The following is a 26,188-nucleotide window of genomic DNA, read 5'->3' on the forward strand; positions in this document are numbered from 1 at the left end:
ACTGCAAAACAAAAAAGTTGAATGGAGACAGCTAGTGCACCACATTGCATATGCCCATCAGGAATAAGGGTTCCAAATGACTCAGAAGCCTTCAACCCTTACTGACAGTTCAGGAAAACATGTAATATTTGCAGGCCAAGATCCAAGGAGCAACACTGTTACAGGAGTACAAACAAGCCACAAAGCCCCTAAAAACACCAGAGTACACCAAAGTCTGTGTGAAACACTCCCTACAGAAACTTTACATTTGCCAGATTCCCAGCACTAATCACTGCATTAGCACTGATTATCCCGGACGAGTCCCCATTTGTTACCGACTGGCTCAAGGCCGGCAAGAAAAAGGGAGGCCACACACAGACACTTCAATCAAGAAATTATTTATTTAACTCAAATTTGCTTGGTTCTGTGTGAACAACCAATGGCGGAGAATTGGCGAACCGCTGCTGTGGCGATAATGCGGCAACTCTGTGTGAAAAGGGCTAGAGACTACTGGAGGGGCAGACCTTTATGCCTTTTGGGAGGCCCTGCCCAAATCTGTAGGTATTAATTAGCCACCCTCCCAGCTCCACCTTCCAGCCAACTCCCAGAACTGCAGGAGAAGAGTGAGGCAACATGCCAGGAGAATGGAAAAGGGTGTCACACTACATAGTGCAGAAACAAGCGATAGGGGGTTGGAATGGGTGAAACAGTAGCCCCTTTTAGTTAGAAAATGCGCCACATTTGCAGCCAGGTAATGGCTGCAATCTGCCGCCTTGTCTATGTAAAACGGAGGTGTAATATTCCTCCTTTGGAAAAAAGCCGCCACTGGGGTAGGCGTAAACATGTGACGTGACGTGAAGCACGAAGTTGGGCGTGAACAGTGACGAGTGATCTGGTTATTGACGATTCTCTCGGCTGTGATGGTTAGCATCTCCCAGATCTCAGCGGCTTTCCAGTTGCTCATCTTGACGTCTGCGGATGAAGTGATGAACTGACTGCTGTGATCAGCTGTTTCCTGCTTTTAAAACTCCCTGCTGTGGATCGCACAACAGTGCATGTCATCGACACTTCCACCCATGTCATGCAATTGCCGGCACATTAACGCCTTGGATTTACATAGCAATGGAGGCGCAAAAAGTGTACCCTCCAAGGCATCACATCGGCGGACCAAAACAGACCCCCAATATACCGCGGTCTGTCTAAATTCGCGGACCTAGTCACAAAAAGGAGTCATTCACCCTCTTACAGGTCAATGTACCATCAAAATGATTTTGAATACATTTTTGAGGAAAAACAGTGTCGCTTTAATTTAGTTAATTTAATTAATGAAATAATTAACTATGCTTCTTTATGTTCAATTTTTAATTTTACATTGTAAAAATTCTGTTCTTAGGTTTACACACAAACATGACTTAGTTAGGGTTAGTCAAAAATACACAGTCAAATTTCTCCCTCTAAAATATACACTTCTTCAAAATTAGCAGGTCATTAGCTACTTTTAAAGATACAGAGCCCCTTCCTTTGGGGAGTTTTTGGGTTTCAGCATCCTTGGGGAAAACTTTTTACAAATACCCTAAATACAATATGGAGTATCCCAAAAAAGTATTTTTGATAGTATTTGAGGCTTTGCTATGGCAATGGCATGAGGATGAGGCAGCCGGTAGCTCCTCCAAATTATGCTACATTTGAGTTTTTTGACTGTAATTTTTTCAGCGTTATTACTGAAAAACATTCTGCTTATGGCAGAAATACTGTCACCTGCACTGGAGAAGAAAGCGGATGTTTTGGATTGAGAGCAGCGGACTTGACCTGGCTGTTTGGACCGGCCCAGGGAGGAAAAAAGTCAGAATGAGAGCCATGCTAATCCAGCTTGGTTTCAGGCTGCTCATGGATAATGTCTGGTCACAGGAAAAGGAAATGGATAAAATGGGACTCAGGCTGGACAAACAACAAGAAATTAGAGACTATTTATGCAGTGTTTCTCAACCTTTTCTGCACAACTGTTAGCCTACTGGTGATGTAATGTGAAAGGTGTATGATATGTGTATGGTGTATGAGTTTAAACTCAGATCACACGTGAAAGAAGCACTACGTAGTTCTGGAGAAGAAATTCAAACTCAGAATCTTAATATTTACAATATTAATGAGGTAATGATACAAACATTGTTCCATCAGTGAATAAACAAGCTGCTCTCAGAGGACAATAAGGTCCCAGAACACAGCTTGAAGCTAGAAAGGTGGCAGGGTCCGCCACATATAAACAAAGTAAAACAGTATAAACTGTGTTGTAGTTTGATAATTTACTTTGTTTAGGCAAAAAAAAAAATCAGCCAATTAAGATCTTTCTCTGCTCATTAACATTTCTTCCCCTGCTTCTTTAAGAGACAAGTTTTTTTTTTAAAGAAAAAGTTACAAATGAGCCAAAGATTTCAAATGCATCATGGTTTAATGTGTGAACACAAACAGCCGTGCAACATATTTGCCCAAATAATATACATCACTGACTCTTGTGCCCACTGAGACCTGTCTCTACCACAACATCTCAGATCAAGCTGTTGCACTGGACGGGAGGACAGAGCCAGGACCGCAGTGGGACGAGGAGAGGTGGATGCTTGGTGCTCACACACGGCCAAGGGTGATGGACAGTGTTTCCCAGATGTCGCACTCTTGATATGAAGATGCTGTCTTCTTGGTGCTGCTGCTTACAGACACAGATTCAAAAGAAACACTACATGTTTATGTATATTTCTATATTAATAAGTGTAAATATGTTTTGTAATTTGTGTAGCATGAAGGAGCTCACAAACCCTCATTTCATTGTGCAACCCTGTGTTGCATAATGACGAATAAATGACCTTGTAGGAGTGTCAGGTCATGTTTTTTTTAAGGAGGGCGGTCCCCCAATCCACCGTCATCCACTGAGGTCAGACGTTTTCATATTCTCCAGGAATGGAGACACTCCGGTATTGTCATGCTGTTGGACCCCCGGGGACACTTTTATTTTGAAAGACACAGGGTGTAGCCCAGTCTGAAGCGGAGGTATTGGTTGCTGCTCACTTGACTGTGTTGGGCCATTGGAAGAGGCCTCAAACAGACAGCGGAGCAGAGCGGAGGAGAGCGGAGCAGAGCGGCGTGGCAAGGATCCGGAGGATTTAATTGTCCTCATGAAGACTGATGATAGACGGTCCCTGGAGTTAGTGAAGACAGGGATGTGCCCTCTCCCCTCCTCCGCCTGGTGGTTTGGGTAGAGTTAACAGTTGGATTGTGTACTTGACACCCTGGAGACTATTCCTTTCTGATGATCACGATGTTCTGTGACTTCAAACTATGACCAAGTTGCAACAGGATCCGGGCAGTACAGGCAAGTTTCCCACAGTCAGCGGCTGCTGGGTTGTTCAGTTAACAAACCTAAAGAAGTCGGACTGTAGCGCTGCGTAAAGACACTGTCCGGTGTTCTAATCAGCAGGTAGAAGGTCAGTGCTGCAGATAGAGCAGCAGAATGGAACGAACACCGTTATTACTCTGTGCTTCATGACAGTGTGTGTGTGTGTGTGTGTGTGTGTGTGTGTGAGAGAGAGAGAGAGAGAGAGAGAGAGCTGGTGTGTGTTGTCGTAGCGGAATGCAGCAGCACGGTCAGTCAGACACATTCCTGTCTGTAGCCTCCACACAGCAGACACAATAGTGGGGGAGACAGTCGGACACGGCAGTAAGGTAAAGATCTAACGCTTTATTCCTGTCGACTGAAGAAGCTAGATGCTGGTTTTTTCAGTGGGTCCTTGTATTAAGATGGTTTCTGTGTGCCTCTGTTGAGCCCCTTTGAAAAAAAAAAAAAAATCGCGGGTTGCCTGTGTTGCCTTTGCATCCAAGAATAGGTCCTATTAGATATTTTATTGGTGTGGTTCCACCCTTCCACACCGCACTGACGCTACTGTCTCCATACACTTCATTCCCATCATGAAGCACAACTTGTGGCTTCCAAGGAGTCAATTGGCTTCAGTTCAGCTTCCTCTGGTGGTTGGAAAACAGAAGATGACCAGTATGATTCAGTCTCGATAAAAGTGCATTCCAGCACACACTGCATCCGAATACTGCTGTGTTATCAACAAGATCACAGCAATCTGGAGGTCTGTACATCTTCTGGACCAGATGTCTTACACTCAGATACAGCCCTGCCTCTCTAGTGATGGAAACTTATGTCAGAGCTGGTGTATGCAGTCCACTGTGAATCAGCTACATTTGTCCTCCAGTGGACATGTTTTTGCTACTCGTTGCTGTTACTGCAGCGATATTTCAAGAGGAAAGGGGCATGAGACATACTCTTGTATGAATTATGCAGTGTTTCTCAGCATGTTCTGCAAAATGTAATGTGAAAGGTGTATGATATGTGTATGGTGTATGAGTTTAATCTCAGATGTCACTTTAAAGGGGCACTATGTAGTTTTGTAGAAGAAATTCAAACACAGTATTTTAATATTTACGATATTAATGAGGTAATGATACAAACGTTGTTCCATCAGTGAATAAACAAGCTGTTCTCAGAGGACAATAAGGTCCCAGAACACAGCTTGAAGCTAGAAAGGTGGCAGGGTCCGCCACATATAAACAAAGTAAAACAGTATAAATTATGTTGTCCTTTAAGGTCAGTTTGTTTATTCAGTCATGAAAACAAAGAGGGTTTGATTATTTAGTTTGTTTAGGCAGAAAAAAATCAGCCAATGAAGATCTTTCTCTGCTCATTAACACTTCTTCCCAAAAAACAACGAGAAAACAAGTGCTCCTTTAAGAAACAGATAGTTTAAAAAAAAAAGTTACAAATGAGCCAAAGATTTCAAATGCATCATTGTTTAATGTGTGAACACAAACAGCTGTGCAACATATTTACCCAAATAATATCAAATTTAGGGCTGCAACTTTGAGTTATTTTCATTTATAGAACAGATTTATTGATCAGTTGGTCTGTAAATGGTCAGGACATTGTGAAAACTGTCTGACATATTGGAGGGTCCTTGGGGTTTTGGACTGTGGCGTCACTTCAAATTCCTTTATAATTAAACAACTATTGAAGTAGTTATCTGATTAAATGTGTTTTGATCAACTAATGAATTAATTGATACATTGTTTCAGCTCTTATAAATTTAACTGGATTATACAATCAGACAATAAGTAAACACAACTGATAAAAAAAAAAAGAAATTAGTCAAACTATCAGTAGGCTAGTTGATGGTTTACATGGACACTATTCAGTTTGTGTTCAAAAGCTACTAAGATTCGATATACTATTACCCACTAATTAGAAATTGGTCTATGTGAATTTATGAAGTATTTGTGTATGCTTGTCTGGTTTGAAAGACATCAGTGAAGCTCCAAATTGATTTTAAGGTAGTCTGTTAGATTTTGAGCCTTTTTAAATTAAATTTGAAAGTTCATTCTTGTCCTTGGAAATAGCTTGACAGATTATCTAAACTCAGGGTCAACTTGCTACTTTTATTAGGAGCTCTCAATCACCTGCATCCCATGGTCTTCAGCAGCAGATGGAATTTGATCAGTTGTCGTCAAGTTCCCAGGGGTTATGATCCAGTCATGAGACGAGTTTTGAAACTGGAAAAAGATAGGATCATGGACCTTGAGTTGAGGTATTTTTTGCAAACATTAATTAATGTTCAGTTACCAAATATATAATACAATTATGCAATAAATAATAATGCAAACATAAAGCTGGGATCTTCACCTGAATATAGGATTATCTTCATTAGGGGTCGAAAATCTTGAACTTTATGTCATCAACCACTATGTTGTTTTTGTACTGGGAGTTTACCAGTGGAAGCTGCTTTTAATATCATGACAAATGTTCAAGTTGTGCAGACTAGAGTTTCATTTTGGTGGTGCACTGTCTCTCTGATGGGTAGTTAGGGCCGGTCTACAACCTCAATATGCCTGAATATAAGATGCTAGAGTGATAAAAATGTCCACACTGTTTAATTAATCTGACTGTTCCACTATCCGTTCATTGGGTAGGTATTCAGTTTTCTATTTTGGATATTCCTTTTTTTTTAATAATAAAAATTGCATACCGGTTGATGGGATCTCATTAATCAAACCCCTCTGTGTACCTCTCTGTGCATGCTCATTTTTCAGAGCACAGAACACAGTGTTGAGAAGTTTTAGCATCTTCCTGTTCGCGGTGTAACTACTGTATGTTGGATGTTGCACATTTGGCTATTTGCTGTCTCTATGTTATTAAAAAAGTGTTTGCCAAAACCAAAGGCCAAGCATTGGTTCCAAATCATTAAAAATGGTTGCCAGTGGCATCCAGGCAACCGTTACTGTTGACCCCTGTTAACACTGATGGGGTGCTCAGTGGGTAGTTTAATTGAAAAACTGCATTGTTTTGTTACTCATACTGAAATACCTAGTAATACCCAGCCCTATACATACTGTAGTGACAAACAGAATGTGCAAGTCTGAATGTAGTTCAGTCACCTAAGATTCATTTTATTATTAGTTTTTTTTAGGTTTTTGGTTGAACAGTGTTTCTGTTGGGTTTTTTTTTTTTTACGTGGAATGATCTGTTAACATGTAGTCATGAGTTTCTGCTTAAGAATGATAGCAACATCTCATAATATCATTCGTACATATGCTGCAGTCTGTAATTAACACTAGATTTCCTTCTGCATGATTGCATTCATAAGGATGGACATGAATAATGAAGAAACAGTTTGATTGTTGTTTTTACGTTGTTCCTCATATTATTTATTTGAATGGTTATCATTATATTAAACACTATATATTATTTTGCATGTAATATTTATAATAGTATTATATAATTTTTTAATTTATTTAAAAAAAGGTAAAAAATCCCCCACTTGCCACTGCAGACAGTCTTGTGTTGTTCTTCCATCATCCAAGCTCAGGTCCCCTACCAGAGGTAGACAGAGATATGGGATGGTGTTCCTGGAATTTGCTGGGCCACTCTCCCAGTTTGGCGGTCATAGCCCCAAGTGCTCCTATAACCACAAGGACCACTGTTGCCTTCGCTCTCGACATCTTCTCCAGCTCTTCTTTCAGTCCTTGGTATTTCTTGAGCTTCTTGTGTTCCTTCTTCCAGATGCTACTGGGATTACTACATCTATTACCACTGCTTTCTTCTGATGTTTGTCCACCACAACTATGTCTGGTTGGTTAGCCATCACCAGTTTGTTGGTCTGTATCTGGAAGTCCCACAGGATCTTGGTTTGGTCATTCTCCACAACCTTTGAAGGTGTCTCCCATTTTGACCTAGGGGCTTCCAGCCCATACTTGTCACAGATGTACCTGTAAACTATGCCAGCCACTTGGTTAAGGTGCTCCGTGTGCGGCATGCCTGCTTGCATCTTACAACCCCTGTTATGTCCTGCCTGGTGTGGTAGACCACAGCTTCAGTCGATCCTGTGCTGCCATGATCAGTGTCTCTGTGCTATCTTTCAGTCCAGCCTTTCCCAGCCACTGGTAGGATTTCTCGATAACAGCCACTTCTTCAATCTGTTGATGCTATATTCCGCGCAGGGGTTTGTCCTTCCATGATATTTCCTGCTGCTCTTCCTTCTCCTCCACAGAGTTTCTGCTGCCTGAGGTATTCATTTAGCAGTTCATCACTTGGGGCCATCTTCCTGATGTACTCATGGATCTTCGTTGTTTCATCCTGGATAGCGGCTTTGACACTCACTAGCCTTCAGCCTCCTTCCTTCTGCTTAGTATACAACCTCTGGATGCTGTACTTGGGGTGCAACCCTCAATACATTGTGAGGGGCTTCCTTGCCTTGATATCAGTGGCCTCTATCTTCTCCTTTGGCCATTTTATTATGCCAGCAGGGTATCTGATCACAGACAGGGCATAGGTGTTGATTGCTCGTTGATTGCATGTTCTTACCATTCAGCTGACTTTTCAGGACTTGCCTTACTCTATGTAGGTGTTTGACTGTGGCTGCTTTCCTTGCGACCTCCTCATGGTTTCCATTTGCTTGTGGGACCCCAAGGTACTGGTAGCTGTTTACATCTTTACATGTTGCCTTCTGGTAGTTCAAATGCCCACTTACGTGTAGACCTCTACACCCTAATGATGGATACACTGACCCCCATTAACACCATGTGGGCTTCATCCCACGCAGGCTTTGACCACCCCCCCATTATTATTATTATTCAAATTGTATACTATATACAGTACTGTGCAAAAGTTTTAGGCAGGTGTGAAAAAATCCTGTAAACTAAGAATACTTTCAAAAATGGAAGTGTTGATAGTTTATTTTCATCAATTAACAATTTTTGCAGTGAATGAACAGAAGAGAAATCTAAATCAAATCAATATTTGGTGTGACCACCCTTTGTCTTCAAAACAGCATCAATTCTTCTAGGTACACTTGCACAAAGTTTTTGAAGGAACTCGGCTGGTAGGTTGAACTAACCACAGATCTTCTGTGGATGTAGGCTTCCTCAAATCCTTCTGTCTCTTCATGTAATCCCAGACAGACTCGATGTTGAGATCAGGGCTCTGTGGGGGCCATAACATCACTTCTAGGACTTCTTGTTCTTCTTTACGCTGAAGATAGTTCTTAATGACATTGGCTGTATGTTTGGGGTAGTTGTCCTGCTGCAGAATAAATTTGGGGCCAATCATACGCCTCCCTGATGGTATTGCATGATGGATAAGTATCTGCCTGTATTTCTCAGCATTGAGGACACCATTAATCCTGACCAAATCTCCAACTCCATTTGCAGAAATGCAGCCCCAAACTTGCAAGGAACCTCCACCATGCTTCACTGTTGCCTGCTGACACTCATTATTGTACCGCTCTCCAGCCCCTCGGTGAACAAACTGACTTCTGCTACAGCCAAATATTTCAAATTTTGACTCATCAGTCCAGAGCACCTGCTGCCATTTTTCTACACCCCAGTTCCTATGTTTTCTTGCATAGTTGAGTCGCTTGGCCTTGTTTCGATGTCGGAGGTATGGCTTTTTGGCTGCAACTCTTCCATGAAGACCACTTCTGGCCAGACTTCTCCGGACAGTAGATGGGTGTACCTGGGTCCCACTGGTTTCTGCCAGTTCTGATCTGATGGCACTGCTGAACATCTTCCGATTTCGAAGGGAAGTAAACTTGATGTGTTTTTCATCTGCTGCACTAAGTTTCCTTGGCTGACCACTGCGTCTACGATCCTCAACGTTGCCGTTTCTTTGTGCTTCTTCAAAAGAGCTTGAACAGCACATCTTGAAACCCCAGTCTGCTTTGAAATCTTAGTCTGGGAGAGACCTTGCTGATGCAGTATAACTACCTTGTGTCTTGTTGCTGTGCTCAGTCTTGCCATAGTGTATGACCTGTGACATGAAACTGTCTTCCACAACCTCACCTTGGTAGCAGAGTTTGGCTGTTCCTCACCCAGTTTTAAGCCTTCTACACAGCTGTTTCTGTTTCAGTTAATGACTGTGTTTCAACCTACATGTGAAATTGATGATCATTAGCACCTGTTTGGTATAATTGGTTGATCGCACACCTGACTGTAATCCTACAAAATCCCTGACTTTGTGCAAGTGTACCTATAAGAATTGATGCTGGTTTGAAGGCAAAGGGTAGTAACACCAAATATTGATTTGATTTAGATTTTTCTTTTGTTCGCTTACTTTGCATTTTGTAAACTGATAAAAATAAACAATTATCATTTATATTTTTGAAAGCATTCTTAGTTTACAGCATTTTTTCACACCTGCCTAAAACTATTGCACAGTGCTGTATATAATTATAATATGTTATAATTATATACTATTTTTGTTTTGTGATATTTATAGATATTTTACTAGTGAGAAATGCAAGTTTTGGACTGCATTTATATTTTATTCACCTATTTATTGGTTGAGCCCTTGTTTTTGTAAAAATAACTCAATTTAAGGATCAACAACTGCTTTTGTTCTTATGACAGCCAGTGTCAATATTATGCAGTGAAGAAATTCACAGCTGACTTGGTTACACAACACAAATAACATACAACAAAAATATTCACAAGCACTTGATAAAATGTCCTCCAAGTTTTAAATTGGTAAATTTGGAAAAATGGATTGATAAATTATTGTGTGATTTGATTAATTTCAAACGGATCTGATGAAAAGAGTCCTTTTTTATCATTTACCACGTCTTACATTCATCATTAATCATTCAACACAAAAAATGTCATCTATTGTTTAAGGAATGTGTCCTCAAGGGTGACCGTAACAAAATATGACAAAAATAGAAGTGATAAAAATGTTTACGAATTAATAATGAAAGTGATAAAAATTTATGTGAAGTGAAATGTAAAGTGATAAAATGTGAGTTGATTTGACATTTTATTTGAAACAGTATTTCTTTGATAATCAACTGGGGTATCATTCATCATTCACAACACCCAACTGACATTTATCATTTACAGCAAGCAATTTTTGTTACTTCCAGTGAATGATAAATTACACTTTTGTGTTGTGAATTGTGAATGATGAATGTAAGACGTGATATAGTAAATAAAACATGACAGTTTTTCATCAAAACCTGACTTTTTGAATCAAATTGGCTTTAATTAATAAAATAAAGGGTTGCAGCACGTCTGACCAATGGTCAGTAGTTTTGAGTTGTAGCTGTAGTAGACAGTAGGGATGCGCTGATCAGATATTAAGTATCGGTATCTGTCCGATATTGGCCAAAATCACTGGATCTGATATCTGAGAGGGGAAAATGTATAATCCAATCCGATTTATTAGCCTAAACGCTCCCATAAGTGCCTCAATTCTGCACAACATGCCGTAAAGAGAGCAGCGTGTGTCACGTGACTAGCTGGAGCGAGCTTGAGTCAGACTGTCAACCGTTTTTCCACTAACAGTTTTGGCCACACCAAGTTAAACCGAGCCGCACTGATTTGCTTTTCCATCACCAGTTTTACTGGTCCGAGTTGAGCCGAGCCGTGCCGGCGATGGACCTGCTCCAGAGTAGGGCCAGAGTATGGAAGAATTATCCTATCTTTATTCAAGAGCGTAGATTTTCAGTTTGAGAGCATGATTTCATTCCTTTTCAGTGACACAGCTCCTTCTCGTGCTCAGGTTTATTCTCCTCATGCTCACATTTTGTGCTCGCACTGAGATGTCTGCTGCTTTCTTCCAAAATGTGTGCATGAACTCAAAAACTGCTTCTCTCAAAATACACCAATTTACCATATTAGCCAGCTATTTGAATCGTCACCTATTTAAGACGGCAGCATATTTATGTATAATTAATCTTAAGTAATCCTAAAAAGAGTTATCGTAGTTTAGATTTTTTTAAATTTCATATGAGCGGATATATGTTATATAGTATAAATACTCACAACACAAGAAAGGATAATTCTTCCATACCAGAGTAGATTCACCCACCCCGCCTCCAAGCGTGCCGCGGTGATGACTCGCGACTACAGCCAACCTGTAACAAGCACCCGTCTCCCCCTGAAGTCCATACTCAACCCATGTCTGTGCAGGAAACCTGAGAGAAAGAAAAGAAAAAGATGTCTTCAAAAGTCAGTGTGTTCAGCTCTCAGTACTTTTGTAGCTTCTAGTTGAATCTCTTTAGTTTTTCTGGTCCTGTTTGTTCTTTCGGACATCTGCTGTGTTTCAGGAGTCATGGTTAGTGTGCTGGTGAAAACCCAATGTTTCCTGTAATGCTGTTTCATAATAGAAGCTTTTAAATGACTAAATAACGGGGGGCTTTTTTGTTAAGAAGTTCAAATTAAATTGTGTCAGCAGTGATTCTTTAGTACTGCGGGATTGGGACAAAAGCATCATACTGTATGTTTAAGACACACCTTCAAGCAGGTAGACCGGTTGTAATGGAAATGACAAAACCCCAGCCGCGCCGAGTCAAACTGAGCAGAGCCGGGCCGGCAGATGTGATGGAAAACTGGTACGGTGTGTGTGAGTTCATTTCAAAATGTTTGGAAAACGTTGATAATGTTGGTTTCACAACTGACATCTGGAGCTCAGACGTGTGTCCAATGTTATTACTAAGTCTGACAGCACAGTGGATAGATTCAAGTTTTACTTTGCAAAAAGCAGTGCTGCGTGCTGAGCAGTTTGGTGGCTCACACACAGGAGAAAAATGCAACTTGTTTTTGCAGTGTTATTGAGGTATAGGCTACGCTGTGTTGAGTTATATCTCGTATTTTACACTGGAATTATAATACCTTTATCATATCATCATTATCAGAACTACACTCAAGTTGCACTTGTTGAATTTTATTTTGAATGTTTGAAAATGCTAAAAGTTCTGAGTAAAGAAGCCAAAATAACAAGAAGCAGCACTACTGCAAACCTGATTCATGATGTTGTCTCTGTGTTTCTTCCTTGAGAGAAGTAGAATATTTGTTCTACAGTTTAAGCATGTTTTAAATGGCTAGGTTAAGCAAAGTGCTTCCATACACATGTATTATCTGTAGCTTTGTTGTTGAAGAGAGGGGGAAAGGCTGTATCAGATTGGTATCATTATCTGCAGATACTCATTGTTGTCTTATCGGCATCGGACATGAAAAAGCGGTATCGAGCCGTCTGTAGTTGACAGGGATTGTGGTTTCAGCCTCTGCCATGGATATCCAGGTGGCAAGTCTTTTTATTCTGTCAACTGTTCACTTTGATTGTCATTGGCCTTGCAAATGAACACAGAATAGCATGTTTGATTTTTGCATTCAGTTGTTGAGTTTGGACTACAATGCCTCGACCATATGCCCTAGGCTACAATCTCTTACATTTTTCATTATTTGTTAGGAATGTGAGAATTAAAACCTGATCATCCTAAATAAGATAGCAGTGCCCTGAATTGAGTGTCATGGGCTGACAATAATTTCTTTCACATACAACCGTGGTTTAGTACCATAATTAGTCCATGCAGTGTCCATATAATTTCTAGGACAAAGTGTCAATGTGTGATATAAAAGTGCAATTACATTATATAATACTAGGCTACTTCAACTTCAATCAGAGGTATTTCATGGAGGCTGCAACCTTTGTCTCACCACTCATTGCCCCAGTCGACACAAGGTAAATCCAATATTAAAACAACTAGTAAATTATGAAATCCTTATTGTCAAGGAGTATGATTTTAAAAAAGTATGCAAAGTAAGTGATCCAAAGAGATTTTTGCTTCCTTTTTACTTCTTTTTAGTAGCCGTGTTTCCATAAAATGTCAAGCAAATTTTAAGCGAACTTTTGAAGGTTTGCAAAAAATTAAAATAAATAAAAATGCAAATCTGGTGCGTTTCCATAAACTGTTTTAAGTGAATGAACCAGGCTACTTAAAGCGTAAATTTGTCAGAGGATGATGTGGTGTAGGCTACATCACATATGGTGTGGAAGTAAACAGAGGCTAGACGTAAACAAACCAGGAGACAAAATGAAGAGAGGTCTTCAGGAATTACTTTACACAGGGCAAGTTGTAATTGTTCTTGTCAGATAGCATTGGCCATGTTGCATGCTGTCCGGAGATGATGAAGAAATGCAATGATTTTGATGCACGCAGCAGACGGTGGAAACAGCTGATCAGTCATGTGAGTTGAACGTTTGCTATGTCAGAGTTTATTTGGCATTTCTGTTTTCATCAACATTTTGCGCATTAACTGATTCACAAAAGACAAAAACCACCTCAAGCAAGTGTACAAACTTTTTTGTGAACTAGAGGAAGTTTTTTAGAATTATGCCGTTTCCATCAAATTTCTAAATGCTTTATGGAAACACGGCTACTGTAACCAGAAAAAAGGCACTTGTGTTATATCACAATGTTGCAATAGCCAATATCACAGCCAATATTTAGTCTTCTACCACTTTATCGATAAGCATATATCACCCTGCCCTAAGTCATATGTAATGCCTGCAGGAGTGCTCCTGTGTGTACTTTTAGTCCCTAAATGAAAATGAATGACCAGTGGTGTATGCCAGAATTTGGGTGAAAACATGTGAATTGGATTTCTAAAGAAGTTTATAAAAGGTTAACTGAAAGAAATTCTATACCTTGTCCTCGGCTAACTTGTGTCTGGGGCAGCTCTCTGTGGTTGGAGATGAAACACCACATAGCCCACCATACTGCCACGGGTCATCAGGCCTCTGCCTGACATAGTGCGGCTTTGAAGGATGACCATCTAGAGATCAGGAATGTAGCCATAGTCCTTGTCGACCTTCACTGTGTACAGGCTCCACTTCCACGACTTCTTGTTGAACAGCTGCTGGTATCCGAAAAAAAGACGACAAGATGGTTACTGACTTGCTAAAATGCAGAATACATAACCAACAGCCAGGATTTGAGCAGATCTTGCAGTCCAGGGCATAGACATGAGCTGTATGTTCTAACCTCTTGGCCACTGAGCTGGACCACAGTGTATATGTATATGTGTATGTCAGTATGTGTGTATAAAAGTTCTATGGAATATTTTTTTATTATTATTGATGTGGCTTTATTGTGGTAGGGCAAGAAAGAGTGACAGGACATGGGGACAGAGAGAGTCGGGATGACATGCAGCAAAGAGCCACATGGTGGATTTGAATCCTGGACACTATGGCAAGGACACATTCATGCATTTTCCATATGGAGCAAATGCACTACCATGGAGCCACTGGTACACACCTGAGATATGGAATATTTTCACATGTCTAAAAATCTCTCTGTCTCTCTTTGACAGTGTTTACTGTCAAAGAGAGACAGTTCCTTGCGATCTTGTGTATGGAAATGAGCTTGATGCTCTAACCTCTTGGCGGACAGCATTGTGTGTCATACATACTGACATACGTCATTGTGCGTATGTCAGTATGTATGAAGGATGTGGAATTTATTTGGCCTCTTCATGGTTTTATTGTGATGGGACAATGACATCATATGATGGGAGAGACAGGGTGGGGATACTGAGGCACTCCAGAGATGTGGTGTATTTTAATATATAATGTCTGTCCAACTTGGAACGAAAGTCCGACACTGTTTTCTCTGGTCACTTGATTTACATTATGCTGAAAGGTTATTATGGAATAATTGCTCAATGACGAAAATATGTTGCCAACCTCAGCTTTGACTGTATCTGCCATGAGAGACCGTGCATCCCTACTAAATTACTATGCAAAAAATCCTGTATAAAAGAAAGTACTTGATGACTCTTCATGATCAAAAAGTCAGAAATGTGTTTTGAAAATTGAAAGCTGGAGAGTTTTCCAACTTAACTTGTGGTTCTCAGACAGCAGTCAGTGTTTTAAGCAGTTTTTCCATTTCACTCTGCTTTGTTTATGGCCACGTGGGAACACAGGAAGAACAGCACATGTGCAATTGTTTCAATACTTTTGTTTGTACCTCATTAAATTTAAAAGCTACCCACAGACATGGAAGGTTTAGAACAGTGTGAGTAATTCCACTCTAATTATTTCCAGTGGTGATATACATTGAAAATCAGAATCAGAAATACTTTATTATCCCCAAAGGGAAATTGTTTGTGTTACAGCTGCTCCCATTCAAAGTTCAGAATATGCAGAAAGAATAATAATATTAGTATTATTATGATTATTAATAATCATAATAATAATATCAATAACAACAAAAACAAAACAAAAATAAAAGAAATGTACAGATATACAGAGCAATAATGCCACACTCGGAGCGAGGAATTAAACAGTTTGGAAAAAAATGGACTGCATGTGGCAAACAACCATTGACTAATGGGTGACCAAAGTGAGATGAGGCATGGCTAAATACACCTGGATTCCAGGGGGGTATTCCAGAAAGGAAGTTAAACAAACTCTGAGGCTAACCCTGAACTCTGAGTTGACTTACCCTGTGAAGAGAAACTGAGTTTTCAGTTCCAGAACAGCTGATCTGAGTTAGGTAAGTCGACTCTGAGTATGTTAACTCTGAGTTGAGCTCGTGCCTGACGACTAGTAAAAAGCCATCATCAATGGAGCTCTGATACTGTGATTCACCATGGCAACAGGGGAGAAAACAGGAAGCAGACATTTTCTGGGGGGAAAAAAGTAACACGGCTGCAGCTGTAACAAAAATCACTGACAGAGTTTTAGATGCAGTAGTCTTTTCATTTTGAATTTAACATCACTTTCTTTTATATTAGCCTTTGTGGAAGTGGTTGAATGTTGCTCAATGTTTTATTTTATTTTATTTTATTTTAGGCTATTTTATTTAATTTAAATCGGCTGAAAATGAAATATAAAAACAGTCTCACGATGGCTCCTCACTTTGGTTTTATTTCACATATTAAACAAAGTCAAAGTTTATTCAGTGGATATTGTAACTTGTAGTAGCTTTTGCCACCAACAGATGTTGTTTAACACACATCTGTGTCCTAACATCCTGCTGAGTAGAGGAACATGAAGTGGTGCTCACCTCCACCACGTCCGCCAGAGGCAGAGGAGCTGGTCCTGAGTCAGGTCGCTGGGTGACCAGAGGCAGAGGAGCTGGTCCTGAGTCAGGTCGCTGGGTGACCAGAGGCAGAGGAGCTGGTCCTGAGTCAGGTCGCTGGGTGACCAGAGGCTGAGGGCGTCACTCACCCCCAGGACCCAACATTAGAGGCAGACACACACGTACTGTCTACAGACTGAACTAGAAGTCATTTAATCTTATACTCAATGCGGCGGCAAACTAGAAACACGGACTTTGAAATTACGTTGTTGGAAAAAGTACAATAGGCTCTACTGATGGGAAATAAAGAAAGCCAAATGAAATGTGAGTTATTTCTCTTTTTCTGGCTGCCGAAGGTGACTGATTAACCTGCGAAGTGATAAAAAAACAAACAAAAAAAAACCGCAGAGGATTGTTCAGATCTGAGAGCACGTCAGCGATGACGTGTAGCCTGATATTTGCTGCGCGGCCGGAGAATATAAATGACGGACTGATGAGAAGCGGTCTACTGTTCGGTTCAGTCCTCGTCAGGGAGTGAGAGCTCATCTAAATGAATCTAAATTCTCCTCCTGGTGTTAAACTATGTGAATTAATTCTGCTTCAACATGATTGGACTGAGAAGGAACGGACAGCCGCTGTCAGACAGCTCCGTCACACTCAGGGTTTCTTCAGGTAAACCTGCCAGTGAGCAGGTTATGTTCACAGAGTCAGTTACCGCAGTAACAGACCCAGAGTTTAAGTTACCTCTCTTTCTGGAGCTGAAAACTCAGAGTTTCCCTCATCTCAGGGTTAACAAACTCTGAGTTTTCACAAAACCCGATTTTTGGAATACCCCCCAGGCATCCATATCTGATGTGTTGTCTGTCATGATGACTAGAGCTGCAACGATCAGTCGATTAATCAGTTAGTAAAAGAAAATTGCCACCTATTTAGATAATTGATGTATGATAATTGATGCAAACATATCAAACATTCGCTATTTAAATGTGAGGATTAGCTGCTTGTCTTTGACAGTTATGTTAGTAAATTAAAAGTCTTTCGGCTCTCACTGTTGGTTGGACAAAAGAAGCTATTTGAAATGTGGATGCATGATATGGATTTTTTTCAGCCCATACTAATAACTGATCATAACCTGCTTCACATGGCAGATTCCACTAACCAATAACTTCACATTTTTGTATTTTAAAAAGAAGTTCCTAACTAGTAGTGTTTGTACACATGAGGGTAAGAAAGGCAAAGATGTAGTGATCAAAGACGAATGATTTAATATTCCATAGCTCTAATAACATTGGTTTTGTTAAAGCTCGTCCGCTTTTCCCTTCCTCTCTGAGCGCTTGTGGAACATGTAGGGCACATTGCAGTCATGTTGACTTCCTCTGAAACTGTAAAAAAGTCCACCTACTTTGAGGGTGTAGATGTCGCGTTTGTTAAGTCAGTGAAAACAATTTGGCTTCATATTATTGGCTCTACTTATTTACTAGAATTTCAGTGATGCCCATAAATAGTTGATAATATACATTTCCCAAAACGGGGCCAATAATTTTAACGGTCTAATATATAGACAAATCCCAGGAATTACTAGAGGTAGACAGGTCGCCTTTACTTTGGTGGTGTCGCCTTACAATGTCCTTGTGTTTGAATGGAAGCTGTCCTCAGAAGTGAACAATTTCCCACTTTCCCATAACTTTTTATGTAAACCTTTTGATGACAATATCTAGGAAATCATCGTTCGGCCTTTTTACATCTTCTGATTACGAATTTATAAATGCATCTATGTGTCACAGCAATTCTTTGAATTTGGGGTCCAGTATTTTTCTGATCAGGCATCTGACAAATACGGTTTATTATTGTTAATATCATAACACAACAGTGACGTGAACTATTATCAATATTACATGTTACAGAGTGTTTTATGTGTCTTTTTATAAGATGATAGTATATAATATTAATCGAAAAATCAGTTGTTAGATTAATCGATAAAAAAATAATCAATAGGTGCCACCCTAGTGCCACCAGTAGTCATCTGTAAGAAATATTCACATTGTATATGTAGTGGCTATAAATTTGTTCAAAATTGCCAAGTAATTGATACTGTACCTCTGGTGGAAGTGGCCTCCTATGGTCAAAATCGATGAAAAAATGCATAATTACGTAATTGTAATCAAGAAAAGAATTATCTACAGTGTGTGTGTGTTTGTGTGTGTGTATGTGTGTGTATATATATATATATATATATATATATATATATTTTAACTGATTCTTTCCACGTTCCTAAATATAGACTCATAAATGTAAAGCTGAATTAACTTTTTTGAAATTTCCTCACCCTCAAATTCTTTTGACAGGTTATAACCAGGAGCAAAAGCTCTGGACTGACCTGTGCCATGAAGACCCAGAAAGCCCGAGATGTTACAACAACTTCAACTTCCAGCCGCGGAAAGTCTCGCTTCACCTTAAGAGGCAGAAAAAAGAATGATGGGGTGATCCAAGGCAAGCTTCGCATCCGCTCCATGCCTGGAGCATTCCTAGTGCTCGGGGTCATTGTGGTGGTTATTGGCACCGCTCTTGCTGTGGCGGGATACTGGCCCTACAGGATATCAAGATCATCCATCCTGGGAGCTGCAGAGGGGGAAAGTATCTCTGAGTCGCAGACTTCTGGCTGGAGTCTGGGAGCTAAGGGCCTCCTATCTACAGCCAGCTTCATCCACAGTGAGCGGATGAAGCTGCTGGGACCTGTCATCATGGGGGTGGGACTCTTCATCCTCATATGTGCCAACACAGTCCTGTATGAGAACAGGGACAGAGAGACTCAGATGTTGCTGGCTCAGATGCACAATGTAATCTGCTCTGTCTCTGCAGCTGTGCCCTCAGCGGACCTTAAAGAAATAGTAGCAGCCAACTCAATGGCCAAACACTACCAGTGGTTAAGCAGCTTACCAGCTGCCCATCTCAACATCCTCCATCTGCAGCAGCTGACTAGCTCTGAGCCCCTGCTCCAGACCAGACCCACCAGAGACCTGGAGGACAGCGTTGAGGGCATCTACCAGCAAGCCACTCTTCAGACGGAAGCCCTCCACCACCAGGAGTCAGAGCCTCCACCTTCCATCCACTCCTCCCACTCCAATTCATGTAATTCTAGTCAGACAGACTTTAACACACAGTCTGGTGGTGAGCAAGGGCTCAGTGCCAGCTTTACTCCACAGCACACCCCACTTGTCAAGCTCAACAACTGCCTGGTGTCTGCCAGCTCCATGTCCACCCTGGGGGTGGATGAGACGGATATCCTAGCTCCCCGGCCTAAGCGCTGCAACAGTATGAGCTGCAGGACTAACTCTTATATAGCCCGAACTGGTGTACATCTGGAGGAAGGATCCCACACACCTGGAGACAAGGGTCAAATAAATTGGCCGGTAGTGACTAGGAGAGAGGCTTGTTCACAGGTTTGTGTGAACATCTCCGGGCAGGTTGTGGATACTGTGGAAGAGCCAACACACCGAAGCTGGCCTCGGCTAGACCTGAGCAGCGGGAGACGATACCTGAAACTAGAGAACAAAGAAGACTCAGTGGACAAACTGTTGGACCAGTTAGAGCATCAGTGTTCTCAGTGGGAAAAGAGTTTTGGCTCTTGGCCTTTCCAGTGATGGCTACTTTTACTTCACAGTCTTGAGGGTACTTCAGGATACAAAAACCATGAAAACCAAGGAGTAATGAGTAATGAAGGAATCTAGAACTGCACTATATATTTTGGTTTTAAATGATGTGTAGGGCAGAGAGAAGCTAAGCCCTGAAACATCTGAAGTACAGTATTTCTTGCAAGGATTTTTCAAAACATAAGCCTGTTCCTAATCTTCAGTGGAATATTGATACACAGAGGTTATCATCTTTGCTTGGCTGGATTTGGTAGATATTTTGTATTATTGAAGGAGAGGAACAATATATAGACCCTACACTGTCACACATGAGCAAAGCCACTGGCAGACTGTTTACTTCTGCAGTTTGGGTTTGCATGAATGAGAGACATCAGCTTGCATCTCAATGCCAAAATGAGTTTGCCTGTTTTAAGGACACTGTGTGTACAACTTAGTAATGGGAGAAATAGGAGAGTGTAGGAGGACTGGGCATCATTTTCACTGTGCAATCAATTTTTAACCAAACTACCTAGACTCCGGAGCCCATAAAGTGCTATCAGCTCTTTGCAAATGCAAGTAGTATATGAAATGGGTCCCCTTCTTCAGCTGAGGTCCCATACTCCAAATGCAATGCATGGCAGTGATGTACAGTATGTTAAATCTTAATACATATGCAGAGTAATGTCATTGTTGGTTTTATGTGTATAACAAGTAATAATAGTTATGTTATGGATAATTCTGTTTTTTTATGACTTGGGTCTTATTTTCTTAGTTTTGGCAATAACCCTAACCCTAACCCAGCAATATTGCAGTTATGTTAAATATATATTTAATATGTTCTATTTTGTTGTATGTACACCATCATATTTTATTTGTCTTTAAGGGTAACAGCTAAACAGGTCCTTCACTCATCAAATAAAAGAGAAATGTCCCACAAAACAACGTTACAGGACCAAACAACAGTAACGTAGTAACTGGCAACTTATATGAGGAAAAAAATATGCAGTTATACGTGGAGAAGTGTCTGTCCTCCTGTCTGTCCTCCTGTCTGTCCTACCGACTCTTTGTCACATTTCTGGCCAAAAAACAGCATCTGTCCCCGGCAAAAAACTTTAACTCACCAAGTGTTTGTCTCCTTCACTATTGTGTTGTTGTACTTACTGTCTATTAAAAAACTGTGACGGTCAGCCTTCCCGACCGAGACTTCAGTGAACTTTCCCCCAGAAAACAGCATCCCTCCCCACGAGTGAGAGAGTCAGACAGCGTCCTGTTTACTGATGTTGATCATGTAATTGTGTAATTTAGAGCAGAAAACGTAACTTTGTCACTTTCCAGGATGTATGGTGGGTCAGGATCTCAATCACAACACATTATAACTGCTTTCATATGATTATAAACAGTCAGCAGGTACATGTTTAAGCTTACCGTTGAAAAAAACACACAGACGTCAACATCATGATGTGTACCTTCACGCCTCTTTTGGATCCACAGTGCCGGAGTGTGGTATGAATTGACACACTGGTGCGTCTTTACACCGGAGCTGCTTGGTTCTGTGTGAACAAACAAAGGCGGAGAATTGGCGAACCTCCGCTGTGGAGATAATGTGGAGTCTCTGTGTGAAAAGGGCTTGTGTCAGTTAGAGCAGTTTAAGTGTCATCCATGTAGTGACCATATAGTCAAGAAAATCTGACACTTGGAGGCAAATTAAGTTAGACCTGGGCCCTGTATTTATATGTTTGGGTGTGTAAATGATTCATACCTAACGACTGCCTCAGCTTCCAGCCATGACGCAGCTACAACGTAATCCTTAGGGGCAACTCCGACCGTCAAAGTTACATCCACTTAAAGTATAATATGTCTTAATTCTGCATTAAAATGTCTGAAAACAACTACACCATTGTTACCTATATTGTTGAGTTGTGTACTTACATTATCCCAAATGTTTCCATCAAAGTGTAAAACCCAGAGAAATCAACAAGTTTACTCAAGGTAACAGTGCGTTTCATTAGGTTGCCACCGCTACTTCTGGGAAAAGGAGGTCGGCAACAAGAATTAAGGTGTTGTCACACAGTCCTCTTATAGTGGACCAAAAAGTGGACCAACAGAAAAGAGCTCAGCTGTTTTTGTGTTAAACATTGTCAGCTCATTTGAGAGAGGACTGTGGGTGCACTCACACTAGGCAATCCGTACCATGCCCAAGCACGTTTGACCCCCAAAGTCCAGTTTGTCTGACTAGTGTGAGCACTTCCTTGGCCCTGGCATGGTTGGAAGAGGTGTGCTTCGGCACAGTACGTTTGCTCATGCATGAGCAAAATGGTGCACGGTGTGCAACGTGGACATGAGGTATAATACGCCCCTTGCATAACCCAGAAATCCAGGAACGTGAGGGCCATCTATGACCCAAACGACACAAAATAAGCCACAAAAAAGTCAGTAAAGTCATGTTGTGTTCTCCATTGTGCTGCGACCGAGCTATGACGTGATGACGTATGTAGAAGAGGTAACCGTGCTTGGGCCCGGTTGCAGCCAGAGCAATGGGAGTGCAGGGCAGCGGGGGACTGGGGAGGAGGGACAGTCGTGCTTCAGCATGGAGCAACTGGGTGTGAGTGTTAGAAAAAATCTAAAATCTTGTTTCTGTGCCTTGTAGACAGATGTCATTAATGTGTTCTTCACTGTATATCTGGAATAATGCATTTTACTCCTCACAGTGGGAAAAGTGAAACCTGGAACGCTATATGTTCAAAATGCACAGGTAAAGTGAACCTTGTTGCGTACTTAAAGTGAACTGTGCCTCCCAAGGTGGTCTGAGTTCTCTTGGAGTGTTCAATTACACAAAAATGCGGAGCCGTTGATCTGGGTTCACTTTGAGGGCTTAAAGTATGAAAACGCCCTAAACTTAAACAAATAAAACTTTAAACATGACCTCATCTGTGAACATTTGTGCCTGAGTCACATCAGATTTTCATCAGCAGGGGTGGTAATGGTGTATACATCAGCAGTGTTTGACGGCAGAACCATTTGTGTTTATTCGTGTTCCTCATGCAGTGTTTATCTGCCCCAAACAGCCAGTTTACTTTACTGTACACTAGCTGAAAGCTAACGTTATAGCAAGCAACAGCACACTCCAGGTGTGTGTGTCTGTGTGGTTAAATTCAGGAGGTCCTGGTGAATTCAGTAGTCACCAGAGACTCTGCTTCTCTCTTCTTTTCCCTCTCCTCTCTGTAATGATGTTCATTCAGTACATTTCCCCTCCAGCGCTAGTCAGCAGTGAACATTACAGTGAGTTACACCTGAAAACAGAGGCCAGCTCTGTGAATCATTGTTGCAGCAGGTTAATGAACAGGATTAAGGATAAATCCACTTTATAATCCCAAAAGTTTCATAGTGAGCCCTGAACTTTCCTGCTGTTAGTTAACGGCTCTCTTGCTGGCTCTAAGCCGTCAGCAGCAGCTCTCTCCACACTCTGCAAACGTCTTTTGGTTTGTTTGGATAGAGAACTCCCTAGCAGCAGAAGTTGCATATTGTATTTGAAAGTGCTTTTTTTCCCACCTGACTGAGGTTTGTACTTCAAGTGTCTGACATTATAGAAACAATTCCTGGGAGGACAGACCTTTTTGTTAAATTCTGTAAGGATATCCATTTTGTTACAAGAAAAACAAGTCTCATTCAAGGAGAATTCTCACTCTAAAATCACAAGGTGAGTTGTTACAGTTGTTGCCTCATCTAGAAAAATCAGTTAAATGTTCATCCATGACTTTGGAAGTACATTCTTGCTGGCAGTTCCTCTAAGTAAACTCTTCCCTCCAACTCTCAGACTCTTGTTTCCACCATCATCTTCCTGCAACAACTCCAGAACAAGACTTCTCCTTGAACAAGACTTTTTGGTCATAAAACAGATCTTATTATTTAACAAAAGGTCTGTCGCTGTAGGAGTAGTTTCTGTAGCACTTGGAACGACCTCAGCCTGTCAGCAGCAAAAACAAGCGCTTTAAGTGAATGTAACTTTGAAGGTCAGATCTGCTCTAAAGGATTACGTTGCAGCCATTAGCCATAACTGTGTCGTAGCTGCCCACTGAGGTGATCTACTGGACTGATTCCAAATCTATTGGTAAGTATGAACCATTTACACACCTGTAAATATAATTTCCTCTTTTAGTAAATGCTTCCAGATAAGTTTGGTGGCATTTTAAGATCCCCTATTTAGCATATAAGCAGTGTATGAACATTTAATAAATGGTTTATAACATGTATTCTTCTTACATCAAATGATGTAAGAAATTGTGTAGATTAATGTATTTGTCAACAACTATAGCCCCTCTCTTGTGAGAACCCTTAAGTGAGGCTGCTGTATAAACAGTTCATGAATGACAGTTTAGTAAAACACTTGTGTAAAAATATTTTTTATTAATAAGAAGGATGACCAAAACTACAAAACATAAGACCCAAGTTTTAAAAAAAATTGAATTTTCCTAAATAATAAAGGAGATTTTCTGTATGTTTTCCCTCATCTGATGCAGCTTTAGCATGTAATGAAAGCAGGGGCACCTCCCTACCAATGATCCTTTCAGAGTCGACCCCCCCACCTCCCCTTCTTTGATTGAATGGAGAGTGTGTAGATGAGGCGAGCCCTCAGCTCTACTTAGATTTAGTGAGGTGATCAGTGCTGCTGGGTATATGTCACTGAGGGAAAGCTCATTCTTCTTCCTGGTCTTCCACCCCTCCCTTTACACCACGTACAGATATAAAGATGAACTTCCAACAGTTTTACTAACGTTTTCCTTTTGTCTGTGCTGTATGTTCTGTATGCCATGTGTGACACTGTGTGTTCTTAATGTATACTGAGCAATATGAGTGGTCTGACAGAACAATCAACTGCTGTGTCTTGCACTGTGTCGACCACTATATTAAACATTGCCATGCCTTTGATGCCAATATAAGGTCAAGCAAAAGCGGCTCCTGTCTGTTGTTGTCTCAGTTATTCAAGCTGTCAAGGTAATCACTTGGTTGTACATGTATGTTGCATATAATAATCTCTCCACGCTCGCTTCTGACACCCCCATCCGTCACACTGAGGGAGACTTTTCGTTCCATCCATATTTCTCAAGCTGAACACATCCAGTGAGGCCCACATTCAGTTTATCAACTGATGAATGAAAATGTGAGAAATATTTTTACCCCCTCTTCTGTTCCACAGTACCAGCTTGATATCTTGAAGTGGTACTGAGCAAAGGTGGTCAGGAGAAGTAGGAATTCCCCTGGAGTAACTGTTCCAAGCACACTCTAAATGTTCCCCCTTCTTATTAGATTTTATGTTTCCTTCTGGGCAGGTATGCAGTCCCTGGCGATCTCTTTTCATTTAATTGGTCATTTACAAGATGGCTTCTGGGTCTCTAACAGCTCATAAAGCTAGCAGGCAGGGCCCCTGCCCCTTGCAGCAATAGAACAGGAAGGTAGAAGATTACATGGCAGCAGGAGGGCAAGAAGGTTGAGATGTGAAAAATCGGGGATCATCCAACAGCTGCCAGAGATCAGCTGTTGTGCCAATCTGCTCAGCTGTTTCAGTGTTGCACCACACTGTAGACCAAAACAGAGCAACATGAGAAATGAGAGTTAATTGTAATGAATGGTTCTATTGATGTGATGATGCAGCCCGGATCATTTGGACTTGCACATAATTGTTGCTGTCTATTAGCTAATACCTAATGCATAAAGCTGACGTGATGCTCACAGTGTATGATTACCTGTTATAATTCAAAGAAATGTAAAGCTTCTGAAAGTTGAAAATGGGTTGCATGGAAAAAGGAAAGAAAACACTTAAATACAGTAAAATGCTTTGAACAGAACCATTAAACACTGATTTGGTGTTAAATGATTGTGCTGTTTGCTAATGCAGGCTAACAGGAGGTTAGAGCACTTAATGAGCCTGGTAATTCTCATTAACTATTTTGGTTCTTTCAATGCTAGACTATGTTAAGATAATGACTGGTTGGTTTTGTATTTTATTGTGATCAAGGGTGACATTAGTAGTACATTGAAACTTTGATTAGCTCACATATGATTGGCTGAGTGACAGGGTTTTTTGTAGGGGGAATACAATCATGATTTTAGGAGAAAACAATTTAACTATTGGAGATATGGAAGTAGTTATAGTAAATGACTGAGATGGATGTGGTCAGAGCA

The 26,188-nt window shown here is 40.8% G+C and overlaps 1 protein-coding gene across 2 annotated transcripts; it reads left to right on the top strand.

Moving 5' to 3' along the window:
- Nucleotides 1-2,943: 2,943 nt before the first annotated feature.
- On the top strand, nucleotides 2,944-24,962 carry tmem200b (transmembrane protein 200B). Of its 2 annotated transcripts, none has more exons than XM_084379415.1 (2): nucleotides 2,944-3,340; nucleotides 18,725-24,962. In XM_084379415.1, exon 2 carries the CDS (start codon nucleotides 18,764-18,766, stop codon nucleotides 20,018-20,020), a length of 1,257 nt encoding a protein of 418 aa, XP_084235541.1. In that variant the 5' UTR covers nucleotides 2,944-3,340; nucleotides 18,725-18,763; the 3' UTR covers nucleotides 20,021-24,962. The 2 variants fall into 2 exon arrangements, with proteins under 2 accessions (XP_084235541.1, XP_084235542.1); XM_084379416.1 differs by lacking the exon at nucleotides 2,944-3,340 and adding an exon at nucleotides 3,576-3,690.
- The last annotated feature ends 1,226 nt before the right edge of the window (nucleotides 24,963-26,188 follow it).

This window comes from Pagrus pagrus, assembly GCF_965226575.1.
Source record: "Pagrus pagrus genome assembly, chromosome: 17".
In the NCBI taxonomy this organism is placed as follows: Eukaryota; Metazoa; Chordata; class Actinopteri; order Spariformes; family Sparidae; genus Pagrus; species Pagrus pagrus.

Coding starts and splice junctions, on each gene's coding strand:
- tmem200b (XM_084379415.1), top strand. CDS start 18,764: ATGAAGACCCAGAAAGCCCGAGATGTTACAACAACTTCAACTTCCAGC.